The sequence below is a fragment of the Synchiropus splendidus genome, chromosome 7 (assembly GCF_027744825.2).
Source record: "Synchiropus splendidus isolate RoL2022-P1 chromosome 7, RoL_Sspl_1.0, whole genome shotgun sequence".
Classification (NCBI taxonomy): Eukaryota; Metazoa; Chordata; class Actinopteri; order Syngnathiformes; family Callionymidae; genus Synchiropus; species Synchiropus splendidus.
In genome coordinates, this window is record NC_071340.1 from 7,481,428 (window position 1) to 7,501,509 (window position 20,082).

The window sequence follows — 20,082 nt, forward strand, 5'->3', positions numbered from 1 at the left end:
TGACACTCTATTTCAGAGCCAAGATCACCATGGTGACCCCAGCAAGCAGCCATGGGCAAGGCCAGGGTCAGTAAACATAGCACGGTCTCTATTGTGGTTTAGAGTGTATCATTTCCTTCAATCAATGTTTTTATATTTGTGTAAAGGGGAACTGCTCCTTTTGGCATTGACAGCATGCCCGACCTGCGCAAGAGGAGACCCATACCCCTTGTTAGTGAACTGGTGAGTTCATCAATATGCTCACAATGATTTCTTTTTAATGTTTCCACGTTCAACAATATCTTCTGAATGTTCTCACTTTTCATTGCAGATTACTTTTATGTTGCTGTCAGCTGTTTATTGGTTTTATTTATTTACAAGCCAGCTGCAGCCAAAGAAAAGAGTCACAGCAAGATAGAAAGGATAAAATTGATCAAAGTCGTATAATTAAAGGAAGCTATGAAGACTGTGACAAAGTTATTAGGGTGATAAAATATTACAAGGTCATATTACAAGGTCACCAAATGAAACTAAATACAAACAAATACAAACACACAGTATGAAAGAGTCACTGACACGTCTCATGAACATTGCATCAATATTAGATTATGCCATATGAAATGATCATCTACAAGTCGGTTCTACTGAATTACAATGCTAAATAAGTTTAAATATAGTTGGAAGTGAATCTAAATTTAAGAGCAGTGTTGCTGAGAGGGAGAGAACTTTGGGACATCAGTATAAGTAGATCTAGTCGGCAGACCCTTGGAATGCATGCAAAAAAGAGGAGAAATGCCGAACTGGAAGCCTGTTGTTCTAACCAGAGATTTTAATAAGAAATAGGTGAAGCGAGTTTGAAGAACGAGGGAGGATTGGCAACCATCTGTGTTCGGCTGCTGTGCAGGATTGTTTTGTCCTGAAAATTTGCCTGAAACAGGTTTTGAAAGCAACTGCAAATACCGTAACTTAAACATGAAGCGAGCAACCTATCAAAAGAGCCGAGAGAAACTATAAAAAACGTTGGTGAGCAGGTTGGTTCCCCTGTTTACCCAAAAACATTATATGCTTTGTACTGATGACCCTTCTTGGGACAGTTTGCATTACATTTACAGTTTCGTTCAGTGTTGCCGTCCATCTCTGATCTGTTCAGACTCTTCATCCGCTCATAATAGTCAGTTTAAATGCTCCACTTCCTCAAAAACCACTGACAAATTCCTCATTATTCGCTGATATTACCACTACTTCCATAGATTCAATGCGCAGTGAACCAGTTTTTGGTACCTCCAGTGACATCACAAGATGTCGGCCACTTATGAGAACCTTGTCAGAATCACAATGCTTTTTATGGCAGTATATAGCAGTGAATTTCCATAAAATCTTTTGTAAACACAGAATGAAAAGCCACTATTTCTTCTTTCTAATTATGTATTGATTGATGTAGAGGTTAGTGACATTTTAAATCATTGTAGTAAAACAAAACGAAAACGATGCAAACTCTAATGTACTTATATAAATCAAGCTGTTGACCGATGTAAATAAGCAACAAAAATGAGAGATATAAATGGCAAAACAGGATAATGAAATCAAGATAAGCAGTTGTCATTACTCTTCAATGAAAATTATATGTTAGAATTAAACATATTTGAAAGACTTGGAATCCAAATAAAATATTAAAATGAAAGAACTGAAGAATGAAAGTATAATTGCTGACTAAAGGTTATGTCATTAAGAGCGATGCATAGTTTTGTGTCATCCAGCAAAGGTTCTGAATCCAAAGCTGTATTTTTGCATTCATAAGATGATTAACTATTGTTCACCTAGTTTATAGGCTTCTTTAAAATGAGCTTGTTTGAGTATCAGGGTTGATCGCCCTTCTGTGCTTTCACTGTTTTCCAGAATCATCATTTGTCAGTAAGCTGAATTTATACTAATCCAAAAGGGAAAATCCATTTGTATCTAACCTTGTTTTTTGTTCTTTTCCTGCACACTCCATGTGTCTTTGTTGGGCCCCAGGCGATGGTGAGTAGAAGAGGAGTGAGATTTTATTTTGATGAATGTTCTGGCTCAGGAGCAGTTAAAAAATCCTGATAATGTCAAAGATGTGTTGAAAAATGGCTGTAATACCAGCCATGTTGGAAAAGCTTAAGCATCAAAATGTGAATAGACTGTGTGGTGTGGCCCTTCATTACAACATAGACTGAAATGTCTGACATAGTCAACCTAAGTGGCAGCACTCTAACACAGTTAGTTGTGAACTTGTCTTTTTAATCTTTCTAATAATTTCTCTTGTTTTCTTCACCTTAATAAACCACCGTTTATCCACTGACACATACATTGTTACTAAATCCAGCCATTGTAATCAGTTGAAATCTCAAGTTTAAATCTCATTTCTTTCCCCAAAAAATGTTGCCAACACAATAAAAGGGGCTGATAGAGGTATGCACAACCCACCAAGCTGCAGGATGTGACTCTCTATTTGCTGTAATATTTAAGTCGTCTGGTGTTCACTGTAAATTGAAACTGGAAATTAATTTTGCAGTCACTTACTACCTATCCTGAAATGTATTTGCTATTTTCCTTTTGAGATTCACTTTTAGGTGAGAAGAATTTTTACTTTGTGCCTGGTTCCTACACTTGGAAAGCGAATTACCTCTTAGTCCCACTTAACCCCGCGTACTGTATCTGGAGATTATTTTTCCTTTCAGTACTTAGGGACACTGCCTCCACCATCTTGATCATGATACAACAAAGAAAAAGAAAGAAGGAATGGTAGCGCTTAAAAAACAACAACCAATTTTGGGAATAAATGCAGTGTACATGCAATATGTACAATAAAGTTTCATAACGCTTCATTTGGCGTATAATCCATTGTAGTTACAGCAGAATTATTCTTGATGGCATTAATAGTAATGACTCTCCACAAACAAGGTCATTCCTCTTTACAAAAACAATTTTAACTTCAGTTATTACTTCGTCTCAGTAATACCGATCTCAAAGTGCATAAAGCAGAGCTCAAGAAAAACTTGGGTCTTGAGTGGTTAAGCAAGCTGGGAGACATGCCCATTTATGTTTTCCATTTTTTCCCTTCTTCTTCTTCACATTGATTATTTTAGCATAATAGCGTACACTGCTAAGCACAGAGTCACAGCTGTGATATATTCTCAGATTTAAACATTCAGGACGGATGGAACTCAGGAGAGAGCAGCTGACATGGCCATCTGCCCTTCATTCACTGTCTTTCCTTGACAGCCATCTAGCACATGCTAATTATTTCGGGTGTTTGTCTGCAAAGTGTGACAAAATTGTGACAGAAGCTGTAGATTTCAGTCTAGGATGTTAAAGTCAGTGAGCATGTCAGCCACACAATAACATTGATGGTGATTCTTCATGAGGAAACATGGTGGGAGGAGGATGGTGGGCAAGTTGTCTGTTCTGAAAGGATCATGGTAAAATATTTGAAAATGGAAATAAAAATGAAGCATCAACGAATGAGATTGATCTGGGAAACGGACATCTGCTTTACATTTGTTGGCAAATCCGTCGGTGTGTGACTCAGAGCTTTGCAATCTGTTCTCCTGATACGCTGATTCAAACCCAGGCTGGCCTTGCTACAGATGAGGACTACTCTGGGTTGGGAAACAAAAAGATGAGGCTAGAAACCTGCCACAATTAGCAGCTGTTCAGCAGAGTGGTAATTAACAGCGACACGGTCGGAGTTCACTCTTTACGCATCCCCATGTGTTCCAGCTTGAGCGAAAACAAGTACCTTTGTCTTGGTAACCTCTCAAGCTGGTGCTGCTGGGGTCATGGTGTCGCTGGATTTGGGGATAATTGTCTTTCTTTTTCCCTGCTGCTACTTTGTGCTACACCTAATTAAACTCCTGGTGTCACTGCAAATGAAAGTCTGAAGTTTGCTTTTATTTCATGACCAAACTATTTTAATGGTATCTCCTGCCTTTGTCTTTCCTTGTCTGCTTTCCTGACTCTTGGTCTTCTCTCTCCAGTCTATGATACAGTCCAGGAAAGCAGGGCTCGCCCACACACTGGCTACACGCACCTCCCTGAAAGACGAGGAGCTGGTGAGTGTGCAGATGCGGATGCTGCAAGCACAAATGAAACCCTCCAGTAAAGTCCTTGTTAGCCCGGAAGAGAAGCCATTCACAAGTCCAGCTAATGAGGACTCGCACCAATATTTACTCGCGACTATGTTCTGTAATGTGCATCCTGGCTGTCAAATGTTCCGATGAGGAATTCAAAACGCTGTGCCATGGCATTTCTGCAGAGTCAGCCTTGGCTAGCTTCAAATTTTAATGGAGTAAGTTGGAGAAATGACAACAAAGTGAAGTTTTTTTTTTTTGCTGCGTGAGCTGTTATATCTGGTTATAGCTTTATTGAGCAGCTTCCCCCAAACATAAAATCAAATATATTTCTTCTGGAGTTGATCCAGATGTAGTGCAGCACTGACTTTGACTTTATCTAAACTGATCCAAACAGTTTTTGTTTAATGAATAAACAATAACAGGAGAAAATTAGGGATGGTAGTCAGTATCGTCTGGAACGGTATCAGGTCCGGTACAGGCTGAGATGGCTGATTTTTTTTTCCCAAAATGAGTGATTTTTATCGGGGGCCCATCTAATCCATAAACCAAAATAATATTTCACTTTACGTGACATGCCATAGTGCCTTTTTAATTTCAAGATGGTGTGCCAAACAAGATGTATGTACTAGTATTTTAGTTTGCATTGTTCAATTATTTTGATATACGTATATGTCATGTTTATTTTTGTTGATGGTGTTAAAAGCTTCACATTATTATGAAGCCAAAGCAGTTGTACATGACTTCAGAGGAGTGGAGTATTTTTTTGTATATTATTAACAAAAAAAAAAAATCTGAAGGTACTGGATCAGTACTGACCAATCCGTGTAGTATCAGTCCGGCATTGAATGTGAAAAAGTGATATGAAGCCTTACCTAGGAAACATAAAATGCATAATGTTTTGGAATCTCACAAACCTAAGAATGTGTCCTGATGCAGGGGGCGTGTCCTCTGAGTATCCTCTACTCACAAGCTCCAAAACAAAGCCTCCATCTTGCTTTATTGAACTTCCTAATCTGCATGTGGAACAGCCTGAGCTGTTACTAAATATGAAGTTGGATGACACAACTTGATCTCTGTTTCAAATCATTGTGTGATGTTGGTAACTGCATTCATCACGCCCTCAAAACTCACATTAACACCTGACTGGTAGTGATTGCTTTGTGAGCTTCTTGCTAGCATTCTAAAAGTTGACACCATGACTGTTGAAGAAGTTTGAGCACTTTTCCTAAATAGGACGAGGAAAAGAGTAAAGTGATTGAAGGAAATATTACTGTATATACTGGAAAGGTCATTCAGTTGTCAAACCCTTTCATTTAAAATGAATGATATGTTCTGTCTTCCTCTTGTCCTCCATCCTGTCTCTGTCAGAAAACTCATGTTTACAAAAAGGCGCTGCAGGCTCTTATCTACCCCATCTCTTGCACTACGCCTCACAATTTTGAAGTCTGGACAGCGACCACACCAACATACTGCTATGAGTGTGAGGGTCTTCTGTGGGGTATTGCACGGCAGGGAATGCGCTGCGCCGAATGTGGTGTCAAAGTTCATGAGAAATGCCAAGAGCTGCTGAACGCCGATTGCCTTCAAAGTAAGCGACGCTGACTCCTTTTTTAGTCGGTTCTCGATGAGCATCACAGTGACCGCACTTGCCCTCTCCACTTAGGAGCAGCCGAGAAGAGCTCCAAGACTGGGGCGGAGGACAGGACGCAGCACATCATCATGGCCATGAAAGACAGGATGAAGATTCGCGAGAGGAACAAGCCCGAGATCTTTGAAGAAATCCGGAGAGTGTTCAACATTTCCAAGATGATTCACGCACAGCACATGAAGAGCATCAAGCAGAGCGTCCTCGATGGAACCTCTAAGTGGTCGGCAAAGATCAGCATCAACAGTAAGTTTCATTGTACCAGAATACCTTTTTAAAATAAAAAAATGTCATAGAAGTAGATCATTGATATGTTTAGAAAATAGATTGTGACCAGAAGGTCTCTGGGAAAAGGGAAGTCTGGGCCTCTTGGCTCTGGCTGCTGCCACCGCGACCCACGCTCTGTTAAGCATTTGAAGATGCGCTGAAGTCTGACTATGATATCTGAGTTTGACTCAAGGCATTAAAACTATATAGCAAAGGCCCTTGAAAGTGTTGTCTCCTCCATTAATGTCTTGAAAGCTCAATTGCCGAGCTACAGATGTGTGGTTTGACTGTTCAGCAGCGCAAAGTAACTTCCATTCTGAGACTGCTGTCTGCTGTGTCTCTCTGCCAAACATCCAGACTGCCTCTGTTACCAAAGCAACCACACACATCGTATAGTGGCAGCAGCGTTGCTATGCAGCCATCACACCTTATCTATCTGATCGCGGTGATGAACACAATTAGCACGGATCTCCTCATGTCAAAACTCATTCACGACTAGGATTCTGAAGCAAGTGTACTGTTTGAAATTGACATGTTAACACCAAGTATAGCCCTAGAACATCCTGTCTTGTGGTCGTGTATGAAAATAAAAAGTAAAGTCACATATTCTCCGCAGTATTCTGGGAGAGCATTCGCCCACTGGGTGTTATTCTATGGATCTTATAGTCGCCCTTCTTTACAAGTGTTTGTTGGCCTTGGTCCGGATCGTGGCATGTCATCGATCCCAGTCCTTGTTTTCTCTGACTATGTTTATTGGCCTCATCAGGGAGATTGTTTTCATTACAGTGACCTAAAATCAGGCTGTTGTTTTTTTCCCAAGCACAGCAGTTTTGTTGACCTATGACCTTTAGCTCTTGGTGGCTGGGATGCTTTTTAATGTAGAACAGCAATGTGAAGAAACACTACTTCCTAAGTGATAGCCATTGTCAGGACGCCCATGCAGTGCTGACATTAACGTGGGAACAAACAAGTCATTGACATGAAAGATTTGAAGAGTTTTGTTTGTTTGGACCAGCATATTTCAGTTCGTCACTTAGAACTTTGATTTGATTTTGGTGGTGCACTATGGGTATGTTTTGATTTAAGAACAATCTCAAGATTCACCCATTCATTGTCAATGGGCTGACCACGTCCGGTTAAAACAGGCGGAAACCAGGCTTCATAGATCACAACGTGCAGTTGAATAAATTAAATAAATCTACTCATTATTACTTTACTAACATGACAAAGTATGCATTTACCATTGGTATGGAAGGTTTTAGGTTGATTCATGATGTTTTTGCTCTAGCTAGCTCCACTAGCAGCTGCTAGCCAATTGCGCTCACTGGATTGGGGATTTCTGCGACACAAATTATTGTTAGTTCGATGCACTTCAAGCAATGAATCAGCTTGACGGGGTTTTCGCACCATGTGGGAAGACACCAAGAACTTATTCCTTGTTGCAAACTAATAATACATGACTACATAATTGTGCTGTAAAGACATGAATGGGACACAGTTTTCTCAGAAACAGTTTGTTTTGTATTGTTCTGACAGTGTGGTTCTATGTGATTGTGATGTTAGTGATCAAGATCAACACCATCTGTACCTTATTCTTTTGAGTTATTTATTGACTGTTATTGTCTTTAATCAAGTTGAAACTAAGCGGCGACTTGAGATGTTTGAGGTGTTCCTGTGTAACGTGGAGGCGAACCGGATTCCTGGGTTCACTGGAAAGATGTCAGCTTCAGTTCTCCCCTAGAAGAGCGAGCTGATGGGAAGTCTGTGATCTAACTACAGAAGTGCATAAGACAATTGCATCAGTGGAGAAAAATAAGACTTTCAAAGGAGTAGTACTTGACAGCTACTGTATAGATTGGTGTTCAACTGCATCTTAGACAATCATGAACATGCTCTTTGAGTAAATGTTTTATTCATTGACTCGTCCAGTTTCTACTCATGCATCTGCTTACGTTTGTCAAGAGTTGATCTGAAATTGTGTTTATGTTTTTGCTGACGGACATGCACTTTGTTTGGAACGTTCTGTCGTTTCGTCTGTGACCAATTGTTTTGTTGTTTCTTATGTTATGTTTGAAGAAAAAAAGAAATAACATCAAAGAAAATGGCATTTACTCTTCAGATAAAGTTAAGACAGTCCTCAGTCAGCCTGTGCTGTGCGAGCTCCTCGTAGCCAATCATTCGCTTGTCATGTGCAAACCTGAGAGTATTATGTTTTCAGATTTTGCTTCAGCCATTGTTACTCAACATCTGCCTGTGAGTCATGACATTTATTGCTTCTGGATTTTTCAGAACTGAGTGGGAGAAATCTCCTGCTTTGATGTGATGAACATGAACGTGATCGTGTGGAGTAGGTGTTTGTTACCATTATGCAATGTTCATTCTCTGATCCCTCTTTGTGTGTGTATCTTTCTGTGTGTTCATCAGTCTTGAGCGCGCAGGGTCTCCAAGCCAAAGACAGGACCGGCTCCAGTGACCCCTACGTCACCATCCAGGTTGGCAAAACCAAAAAAAGAACAAAGACCATCTACGGCAACTTGAATCCCGTCTGGGATGAGAAGTTCAGCTTGTGAGTTCTGCTGCAAAACTGATTTCACCTGTGTTGGTGTGTTGAATTCTGCTGGGATGCTTTTGGAATCATTTAAAAAAGTCATGGGTAGAATGGCGAGAACAGAGTTAGCTTCACATGCTCGACTGCACGGTGAGGTTCGATGTGAAACCTTTTGAGTGGAATTTATGCCCTCCCTGACTCAAAATTGTCCATAGGTGTCTGTGACTAGCAACCTGTTCTAAGTGTATCCTGCTAGAAAATAAATAATGAATAATGAATATATTATTATCATTATTTTTCTTGTCTAATATGTATGTGAAATTCTGTATATCTGTCTGAGAATATCTTTCTTCACTGCTCTGAGCTGACTGGCTGGACATTTGGTTCCCTTTTCTGGGATTTCACTTCTGACCCCACAGCTCCATGTTGAAGTGTGAAAAGGATTTATTTGTCACGGCTACCCCGAAGGAGGAAGCCAAAATGTAATGCTGCAACTTCTCGTTAACTCAATGGTTTCTCATTTTTATCCCCAGCGAGTGCCACAACTCGTCAGATCGCATCAAGCTGCGCGTTTGGGACGAGGACGACGACATCAAATCACGAGTCAAGCAACGACTCAAGAGGGAGTCGGATGATTTTCTGGGACAGAGCATCATCGAGGTCCGGACGCTGAGCGGCGAGATGGACGTGTGGTACAACCTGGGTAGGGTGATATGCTTAATTCGAATTATAATACATGTGCTGAAAACATGCTGCTCGTGTGAATCCAGGATGTGCGTTTAAAATGCTGAGTTCATTTTAGTTCAACCAGGAAGTTGACCCGCTTTAAAGAAATGTGTGTGTGTGTGTGTGTGTGTGCGGACGCACTGGTCCACTTACAGAAAAAAGAACAGACAAGTCAGCAGTCTCTGGCGCCATTCGTCTTCACATCAGCGTGGAGATTGAGGGAGAGGAAAAGGTGGCGCCCTACCACGTGCAGTACACCTGCCTCCATGAGGTAACACGCTCATATCTGTCAAGCTCCATACGAGGATGTGTCGTGCCTGGAAGGCAAATGGAAGGGAAATATTAAACACAATATATTATTGGACCTCCGTCGAATCATGATGTCAGTGGGACAGGTGTGATTTGCCAGCATAAACAAAGAGACATCTGTGAAGCTGAGCAGTCCTCTTTTTTCCAGCCCAGTTTTTTCAAGGTCATAATGACACTGGAAATTTGTCTTTGGCTCCGCTGAGCTGATTGAATAGCTGCAGTAAACACTCTGCTCTGACGACTTTATATGACGTTCCAGTTCGATTTGCTAGTTTACAGTGAAGGAGACACTTCACATTATTAATCTGTGACACAAAACACATTCTTCTCCAACACAGCGAAGCTGAAGGGTAAATTCTTAGTCAAGGCATCAGACACTTGAGTTATAACATATACAAACCACAGTCATTTTTGACATCTCCATTCTCTCCCTTTTCTTCTAGAACATGTTTCATTTTTCCACGGATATAGAAGGTGGCGGAGTTGTCAAGATCCCAGTAGCAAATGGAGATGATGCTTGGAAGGTGTACTTTGAAGAGGTGCAGCAGGACATCGTCGACGAGTTCGCCATGCGCTACGGCATCGAGTTCATCTACCAGGCCATGACGTAAGTCAGACCCGGGGGCCATTTACGGCCCAATGCCTGTATTTTTGGGGCCCTTTTGAGGTCAGACTAAAACTATACCTGATATGTTGTAATTTCACCACTTCAGCAGTAAATATAGCATGTTCTTGTTTGAACAATTTCCTTCTTTTGATTGGCTATTTTTGTGGGTTTTTCTTGTTCCTCCAAATACATTGAAGGAATATTGAAAATATATTTTTTGTAATAAATTGCCTTTTTATTTTCTTCATCTCTTTCAACATCTTGTTCGCAGTTATGTTGATTTATATTCAAGTTAAGTTTATCTGAAATGAAATATTTCAATAGGTTTCATGGCATATTTACACTTCTTAATATCCTTTTTTACTTCATTCTGTCCTTGATACTTACGTATATATTTGGGATATTTTTCCGTTATGTTTTGCGGTCATCGCTGTCTTTCTTTTGATGATGGCCCCTCACCACAGCTGCAGTTTCAAATGTGGCCCTTTAGGATATTTAATTGCCCACCTCTGACGTAAGTGCTGATCCATCCTCGGCCAGTCTGTCAAAAGTCGGCTGCTGTTGTGTTTGTGCGTGCAGCTATATCAAATCAGGAAGTATTTTTTAAGCGTATGATGAGAGGTGGGTGCGGCTGACATGAACTTGAATTAGTTTACCGCTAATGAGCCATGATGACCTGCCAATTTAATATGATCGAGGTTTGATTGCATCTCTGCTTATGAGATTGACGCACACGTGCACACGCACTAACGCACACACACACACAGCGTTAACATTTTAGACCCAAGAGGGTTGCGCGAATAAATGTTTACATGTGGCAGTAACCAATTAGGAAAGGCAATATTGCAGTACCAAATGGTCTGTTATTTTCAATATTATATGATGACACAATTTCATTTTTTGTCGCCATATTTGTTGTGAAATCTGTCTTGGGGTGCTGAGAAACGTAATGGGTTTAATCTCAGTTATTTGGAGCTGTAATAATCAGGACGGAGCTAGAGAGGCTCACTTCCTGCTGCTTGGTTCTTCGTAAGATCTTATTGGATTTTCATTTACATTCATTTTAAAGGTGAAAGATGACCTTACATCTTGAGTGTGTTTTCTGGTCTGTCAGTCGCTGTGATGCCATGTGTATAGAACAGTCCTTCAGTGATGTTAACTAATGCAAAAAATTGAGAAACAAGATTACCATTGACCTTTCTCCTTCCTCTCCACTGGCTTGCTCTCTGTCTCCATACGCATCATCATCCTCCCTCCACCGCTACCCCCCTATCTTCTACCTCAAACCTTCAATCTTCCCTCCGCCTCTTCCCCCTTCAGCCATTTCTCCTGTCTGTCGTCTAAGTACATGCTGTCAGGCGTGCCGGCGGTGATGAGCACCCTGCTGGCCAACATCAATGCCTTCTACGCCCACCCCACCGCCTCTACCAACGTCTCGGCCCCGGCACGGTTTGCAGCTTCAAACTTTGGGGTGAGTGAGAACCAGACAAGATGAAATAACAGACATCTGTGAGAGGAATGTCGACTAATCTCAACGTTTTGCTGAGAGAAACTAATGTGCCCACATAACATTCTAAACCTATTTGAAAAGAATGTCTTACATTTTTTACACTTTTTTCGGCTTTATTTTATAGACTTTTAATTTGGACAAAATCTACATACTGTTGGTCATGGATTTGTGGAAATGGTCATAAATCTATGAGATTTGCTTTGGTCAGGCAGGGTCCAAAGGGCCGCTGTCGACAACTGCATATTTTTAACTTTCATCATCATTTGTTGACAAGCCTGCAAGTCACATGGAATCACCACTAGATCAGGACACTAAGTGGCAACTCTATGTCGTCCTGCAAACTTTGTGTTGGCTGTCAAATCTCGTGTTTCAGAGATATGTATTGAGTATTTTAACTATTGATGAGGATAGCTCTCAGTGTTGTCCCACTGCTGTGGTGTTTTGAGTAGAGCTGGGAATTTAGATGAATTCTTTACCGACAAAAAGAGTTCATTGATCCAAATAACACAAATTAATGGCACATTTTTCAGTTCACAAATTGGAGGTGTTCGACACTGTAACTTAAACATCCATGATGAAGAGGACGAAACAAGATCACACTGATAGATGGAAAGTTTGAGTTTAACAAACGTCATGACAGAAACACGTACAATGTTGTGTTTTCTGTTTGTTCCGATGGTCGCGTCTCGAATCTCTTGACCCTTGTGGCACGGCTTTCAGGCCAACGCAGGGTCGTTCCTTTTCACCATGGATCTCAGTAGTACTTAAATCATGAAAGCTGTGTGGAATTGAGCTTGTTGCTGGTGGCATGAGCTCACACAGGTTTTGAAGATACAACAATCAATCATTATCCCGCTATGCTATGACTCAGTCACATGGCAGAATTGAAAATATTTGGGTTTTATAGGTTTCACCTTTCAAGTGATTGTGTAATGATTTGAGCATTTGAGCAAGAATTTTACACAATAATCACCATCCCTGTGAGCTGCTTTAGTAGGGGAGGATTCTGGCCTGTCCGTTCTATTTCTTCTTCTTCTCTACGTCTGTCTCATTTGCCATCTTCTTTCAGTACATTCTGTCCATCCCGTCTACTGATGTTTTAAAATTCACATCACTCGTGAAGCAGAGGACATTTGTTTTTGGAAGAAGCTAGTCTTTTATTCCTGAAATGATTTGGCAATACAAATAATAGAAAATTGATCGCGTCTGAGGAGCGCAGATGATGTTTGCGCAACAAGAAATGTTAGCTGAGAAGCAACGATCACACTGGGAAACACGAAAGCAAAATGGAATGATTGACAGCAAGATGAAGGGAGCAGCGTGTGGAGATTTTATGTGTAAATGACAAATCAATTCTGTTTGTTGGATGTGAAAATGTTTTTAATTCCGTTGCATGCTTTGCCTTTGTTTTGTTTTTTTTCAAAATAATTAGCAAATGTATCTAAGTGCTTGTGAACATTGTTGTGGATATCTGATGCTCACACTATGTGTGCTATGACGGACCGAACATTTCCGAGTTATGGACTGCTACAACATGGTTCCGCCTCTCCAGCAGGTCAGCTGAGCATCGCAGTGCTCCAGGAACAGAAGAGAAGTGACAGAAGAAGAAGAAGTTGGAATACATATGGATGGAAACAGCACATTTTAGCACTGTAAGGTCAATAAAAGACCTGTAACTTGATGTAACAAGGAGCAATCTTGGCAACATGATGCTCAATTGCCTGCAAGATTCCATAATTTAGTGATCAACCACTGTCATTGGTTGACTGGGCTGCAGATCATCATGGGAAGTCGCCATTACTGAGCTTGCTGTTGAGGGTGATGGCACCTCACACGCGGCTTCATTTATTGAAGTGGCCAGGCTGAATTGGAAAGACGTCCGAGAGAGAGAGAGAGTTAGTTAGTTGTGACGGCATTGCGCTCTCCAGTCACTGAAGGGGCTGTCGAAAGAGCCATACCTGGCTCCCTAGCCATACGTTCCCTGCCCCTGACGTAGGATCTACATCAGCGGCGGCCTGGTCAGTGGTTACCACGTGCCGTTCTGCGCCCTTTATGGACACCCCCCACAAAAGTTTAACAGCTCTGAGATGCTTTATAGGTAATGAACTCAAAAGATTGTTCTATAAAACTCTCGGCATGTAGAGCTGACTAAATTCTTCTTTTTTTATCAACTTATTCATCACTGAGCAGAAGTGGTTTATCGATGCAGCGATGCCAGACTCAAATTTGGACCTCCAGCCTCGGCTGAGGAAGCAGGACAATGACAGCCAGAGGCCGAACTTAATGACTCCTGGGATTGTTGCCAGTCTGACTGCAGGTCCCCCACCAGTTGCAAGATCTGGTGATAAACGAAGGACTCTTGTTTTCTTGCTTTAGAAATGTTGCTCAGGTAGATGACTGCACTGCTGTGTGAAGATGCTCCTGGTTCATCATATGAAGCAGTGTAACTTTCTGTGTTGACGTGAGATCAGCCACTCTTTCTTGCTTGCTTGGCAGTTGAGAATGCAAGAGAACTTCTAATGCACTCTTAAATGCATTGCTCATAATCAAGTCGACGGCTGGAAGTGTCTTGGCTGAACCTTTTAATGGAAGTGTATCAGAGTTGCATGGTAAGATGATAACACCTTTCCTAAAGATAACTGGAGAATTAGAACCGGAAATCCATCTCAAGATTTTTAGAAGATTTGGTTGGTGAAGGTGAGGAAAAGGCTAATTATAAAAATAACTGCAAAGATGGCAGGATGGACAGATAAGAGAGCGATAAGAGACACTCGTCCTGCGTTGTTGGCAGAACCAACAGTGACTGGTATCAATACTCATATTGCTGTGTGACTGTCAAAACTATAGAACTTCAGCAACAGTACATTGGCATCAAAGCAGACAGGAAAAGACCTTGGAGTGAAATGACAGCTTGGTACTGTGCATGAGTGAGTTGCGCGCAGTTGTTGAACCCGCTGGAGCTAAGTGACGACGGTGGGCTGGTTGAGGCTCAGACTCATGTGGCCTGGTTGCTCTCTGGAACCATTGATGCTGATGGTCAAAAAGCAAGTGGTAACTCATGAAGTGGATTCAGTGTCAGAGATGGACGAAGAGGTCGGAGACTGAATGGGTCATCAGTCCGAGGGTGAGTCAAGCAGGCAGAAACTGGAGTGATACAGGTTGGTGAGAGCTGGATATGGACAGGTCATGGTCATGTGACTGGTGTATGTAAAGGCAGCTGTAGAGGATGAAAGTGAGACTGGAGCAGCCTGCGACAAGTAGACTGAATAAAGCATGAATTGAATTTTCAATTTGTTATTCAAAGGTGCTACTGTCAGGAAGTAGTCAGTGCCAGAGACTCACAGCTGCCTGGATTTCTGGGTCTCTCATGAACCCATTTTTCTCTCACTCTTTCATGTCTCTACAAAACTCAGTGATATTCTGTGGAGTTGGACTTCCTTCTGTCATTAGATGTAAGTCATGAAAAATAAATTACACAAGTCGAACTCGAAATGTGAACAACCCAGTTACCTTTTTCATCCAATGAAGTGAGATGATCGACTGGTCAGACTTTTCTGTTTTATAGGAGCTATAATTCCAAACTTCTTATGGCATTTTCTGCCTGAATGTGCCCCTGTGACGACGACCAAGAAATACGAGCACAGTGCACGCCAACTTCCACTGGCTGCCTGTTTCGTTCGCTATTGATTCATACATTTTTGTAGATTACTTTCAAAGCTTTATGTGGCTTCTACCCAAATTATATGAAAGACTTATTGATCCTTAAGGTGTCCGTGGATTGGAAGCTCTTGATGGTTTTCAGAACTTTTTTGTGAGAGGTCTGTGTCAGCCTGAGGTTCTTTTGCACCAGGGCAATAAAAGTAGTTGCCTGAGAAGAGAATTGCAATTTATTTGCCTTCGCCAACTAGTTTTCAGCCACTTGTATTAGCTGATTGTAATTCTGCAGCTGCTGCACAATCACTGTTAACACAGGTTCAATTACATCCTTTCTCCCTGTTCTGCTCAATAGGCTGTCTATTTCCTTCTAACGTGTCGTCAAATATGAATCTTTGTCCTGCAGCTGTGCTCACAAATCAAAGCATTTCAACAAAATTGCAAAGCCATATCAGCCAATATTGGATCAGTGTGCCAGGGTTAAATGCAGTGGTAGGGAAGGAAGGCATGATTTATTTCAAGATAGCTTTAGCACATAAACAGTCTGACTGTTCTGCATTCCATTGCTAGCATTCAAAAGGACAGTACAGAGCGCTGCACCCCAGCTGGTCAGGTCAGTGCATCACTAGCCAAGACTGCTCATACCCTGCTTTAGTTTTGAAGTCGCATGCAAGCTATTCTGTCTGAACAGATGTCAGTGGTGAACCGATTTCATCCACTGAAGCAACAACACATGGCTGTGTCATGTTTGTCCCACTGAATGGCAGAAGTGGAGTGGAGATGTTCCTAGAATCAGACTCAGGCAGATAAAAATTGGGATTTAAAAGTTCCAGTTACTGTTGAGGACTCCCTTCCTTGTATCCTTCATTGTGTAGTTTGCCAGAGCAAAAGTCTGCTGACTCATAGACCATCGCTTTCTCTTACATAATTTCTGTTTGTTCTTGCTCTAACTCGAAACAGTACAAAAATAAGCCTTTAAAAGATACTCATTTTGCTCCTCTGCTTTGCCAACTCATGCAGGCCAGCCATCAAACGTTTGTTTGCAGAAAAAAAGTAGGGACTTCCAGGCTCCGCAAACCAAATCATGTTGGTTAGTGCTGCATTCTTAATGTGGGGAGACAGAAATGACAATGAAATCACAACAGATTTGGTATTGTGACAACCTTGTGCATCGTCATCCCAAATCCCCATTATGTTTAGAAAAGCTGGATGCTGTTCTCCTCCTCCCCTCTCATCTCTTGCTGTCACACACAAAACAAAAAAATCTTTTCTTAGGTTGGCAGCCACGTTGTGACTCTCAGTAGACCAGGACACGCTTTCTAGTGTATTGTGTAGAAATATGCGTGCGATGTGACAGCAAGTCGTGAAGGTGGAACACTCAAATGTACCAGGTCCTAGCATTGTTTCTTGTCTTTCTCGCAGACAAAACCATATTATTTGGGCACAGCTGCTGCCTCAGTGTCACAAAAGGGTCAAGATCTCGTTACAGCATCTTCCCACAAAAGATGAGTAATCAAAGAAAAGCTCTGGAGCTTATGGAAGACGTGGTCACGAGCAGTGAGAAGCATGAGTGCCGAGTTGTGTTCCAGCAAATTTAACACTGGTATTGCAGCTGAAATGACAACAAGACTAGTCACTTCAATATTATTCGATTGAGTTAGCTGTCATCTTATCTAACTAAACTGACATTTGTTACGCTAACTCCCTCACTACTGTAAAGCTAAAGTAACTTTGTGTTGGACTCAATGAACCAATGATATCAACAATCTCTCCAAAATGTTGATAAGTAAAATCCCAAAAATATTTTGGTTCTATGTCATTTGTTGTCAATTGTGTGAGTAATGGCTTGTCACTTAACAGGTGTGATTCATCTACTAAGTGTTGGTCTATGTAATGTTTCTCTTTATTTTGGCCCTGCCTGAGAACCAACTGATATTAATGTGATTTCATAGAGGAGGTGTGTCACTATGTGCTTCTCAATTATTTCCTGTCGCGCCCCCTGCCCCCTCAGAAAGAAGTAAACGTTTCACACATCATTTTCACAGACTCACAGACTATTGATTTACTGTGTCGTCCATTAAAACACATGTAGCCCCGCAGAGAGGGGTATTGGATGGAAGCAGGCTGGAACCATAGACTGTAAGTTAAGACCCATCTTACAGTACCGCCAGTCACAGCAGAAGGTTAAGGCGTGCATGGCAGGACAGAAGGAAAATCACCGGGGACATTTAGGGGTTATTGTCCCACTCACTCAGCAGTGTTTCCTTGAAATTTCTTTGTTGGTTAATTTTGCTTGAACAAGTTAGATTCACTGAACTGGATTTGGTTTGAAAGTCAAGTTCCTAAACTGACTGAGTAATTTTTTAGCGATATGAAGCTATTGAGAGCCTTTATAGCCAGGGTCTGTAACTGACCACTGTTGGTCCGAGTAGATCCAGTACCATGAGCAATATTTCAGTGGAGTATCTGGGGTGCCTTCGAGATTCAGGTGAGCCATATATGTTCAGCTCTTGTCCACTGCCAGCTAATACTGCAGGTTATGTCTGAAATCAGCTCCAAATCAAACTGTCTTTTCTTATCTGTTGGGTCAAACAAGGATCGGGGTCTGGTTCCCTGCCTTTACTGCGCATGTTTACCACAATGTTCATTTCCTACCTCTGTGGTCCACTTGGACCAATGGAGTCCACACTCAAACAAGTATCATGTTTGGATGTTATGTTGTGGCTGATCTGTCAATGTCGTCTTAATCTGCTTTATTCTTCCAACAGAGGGACCGCTTTGTGAAACTCCTGGATCAGCTTCACAACTCTCTCCGCATTGACCTCTCCATGTACCGAGTGAGTCCCCAGAGCACTCTTGTCCATCGCCTTCATCATCATCAGCTTTCCCTTTAAACATTTTGACTTGGTTTGAACTTTCCCTGACTGTTCTGGCCCAGGCAGTTCTGATATGTCTTCATTACACTTGTGCGCTTCCAATGTTTATCCCCGTCCAGAGGCTAATTTATTTATCAGCCCCTCCTGACCATCTGAGTCGATGCATGAGTCGCGCTCATTTTATCTCAGTGATGTTTTATTTACCGAAATAGGGCTGGCTGTGACGTAGAGGGGCCTTAAAAAAGACGGCGACACTGAAATTGTTGATCTCAGCTGGTAGTGAGATATGATATTAAAATCAACATTTGAAGGTGCTGGACATCAAAGAAGCAATTTCTAAATTTTACATTTAAAATTTTTAAACGCATAAATCAGTTTGAGAAAGGATAAATTAGTTTCCTTTCTTAAGCTGCTTGACAGAGCTCACACATCCCTCTTTTGTGTGACTGACTTGATGTCCACGTCAGGACACCGTAGGCGGAGACTGCTAGTGGATCAGTGCACTCTGAAGACTACTGAGCACTTGTGCTACCTGCTTGAGCTGGTCAAGCTAAAGTAAACAAGGAAACGTTTCTTTTACACCTAACAGCTACCTTTTTCCTCAGTTTCACATTTCACTTCAGTCACATTTAGACCAATCACGTGTGAGAAAATCATTCATTTAGCTAGTACTTGCTGTGCACTCCACTGCGATGTCACTGGGAGGACGATGTTTTTATGTGTGAGAAATATACGTGTGACCTTGACTGTGTGAAATGGACTTGAGGAGCCTGCTGATATATTAGATTTATAGATGTAATGTGTGTGACTTTAAACATTATAAATAGGTATATATTTACTGGTACTTCTGACAAAAGCTTGCTGCATTTTGACTTCTGTTTTTCAAATTATTCTTATTTTTTTTACTTGAGTAAAAGCTTATTTTATGCAGCTCGATGATGTAGCTGCTGTCAGCACTTTAGCATTCACAATTTAGAGTCAAATTTCCTTCTGTTATGTTACCAATGCTGTCATCAATGCTAACACAGAAAACAGGGTATTTCTCACACATTTAAAGAACGTCCACAGTGTGACACCGCAGTGCAACATACAGCCAGTAAGGGCTTATGTTAGCCACTTTTTTCTTCAATATTTTCCTGCTGGTCACTTCTGATTTGTCAAAATATGCTTTGACTTGTGGGGACTGACATATACAACAGAGTTGCACATTCACACAGAGAAACAAGGCAGTGGCTGACCTTTGCACCACAGGTGCAGCTACATGCTGGTATGGTGTACTGTGTGAAAGAAATGTGTTCGATCAGCTGACGCTTGTAGCTTGATAAGAAATCATCTTCAGTGTGCTCTGTTCCAGCGATCAGGTAGACATACAGTAAAGCGAGATGGATTCATGAGCTTTTCCTTCTCATTTTTTGGAGAAATTCTAAATGTTCAGAACTTCACAACATCAATTTCAGAGCCAAAATTCCCTCAGCAGGACACTGTCTGTCCTATTAGAGCTCAGCTGCACTTGCCACAGTCAGTGTGATCAACTGCCTGTCAGCCTCTCAAAATGCCACATACATCGACACATATGCGCAAATATGCTTCAATGTGTAATTGTGATATTTTCTTTACATACTCATTGTTTTTTTTATTCTCTCAGGTGTCCAACAATTTTACAAATGTTAAGGTTGTGAGTGTATTTGTGTTTTTCTTCAGAACAACTTCCCTGCCAGCAGCAAACCTCGACTCAACGACCTCAAATCCACTGTGGATCTTCTTACCAGTATCACATTTTTCAGAATGAAGGTGTGCAATCTAGAGCTATACCAGATTAGAATCTCGGTTCCATTAATACCATTCTCATATAATATACTGC

At 41.4% G+C, this 20,082-nt stretch overlaps 1 protein-coding gene across 7 annotated transcripts in view; it reads left to right on the plus strand.

Annotated features, from left to right (window-relative positions):
- The window catches only part of LOC128763129 (protein unc-13 homolog B-like), a 108,765-nt gene that overhangs the window by 64,885 nt on the left and 23,798 nt on the right, over positions 1 to 20,082 (plus strand). For 6 of the 7 annotated variants that reach the window (XM_053871946.1, XM_053871947.1, XM_053871949.1 and 3 more), the window contains exons 1-9: positions 5,460 to 5,667; positions 5,743 to 5,970; positions 8,416 to 8,557; positions 9,073 to 9,242; positions 9,421 to 9,536; positions 10,018 to 10,181; positions 11,502 to 11,652; positions 18,114 to 18,182; positions 19,923 to 20,012. In XM_053871946.1, coding sequence (XP_053727921.1) covers positions 5,595 to 5,667; positions 5,743 to 5,970; positions 8,416 to 8,557; positions 9,073 to 9,242; positions 9,421 to 9,536; positions 10,018 to 10,181; positions 11,502 to 11,652; positions 18,114 to 18,182; positions 19,923 to 20,012 — 1,203 coding nt within the window. In that variant the 5' untranslated portion in view covers positions 5,460 to 5,594. Of the gene's footprint in view, positions 1 to 16; positions 67 to 146; positions 5,668 to 5,742; positions 5,971 to 8,415; positions 8,558 to 9,072; positions 9,243 to 9,420; positions 9,537 to 10,017; positions 10,182 to 11,501; positions 11,653 to 18,113; positions 18,183 to 19,922; positions 20,013 to 20,082 lie in introns of those variants that run through there. The other variant, XM_053871945.1, reaches the window with a different exon arrangement.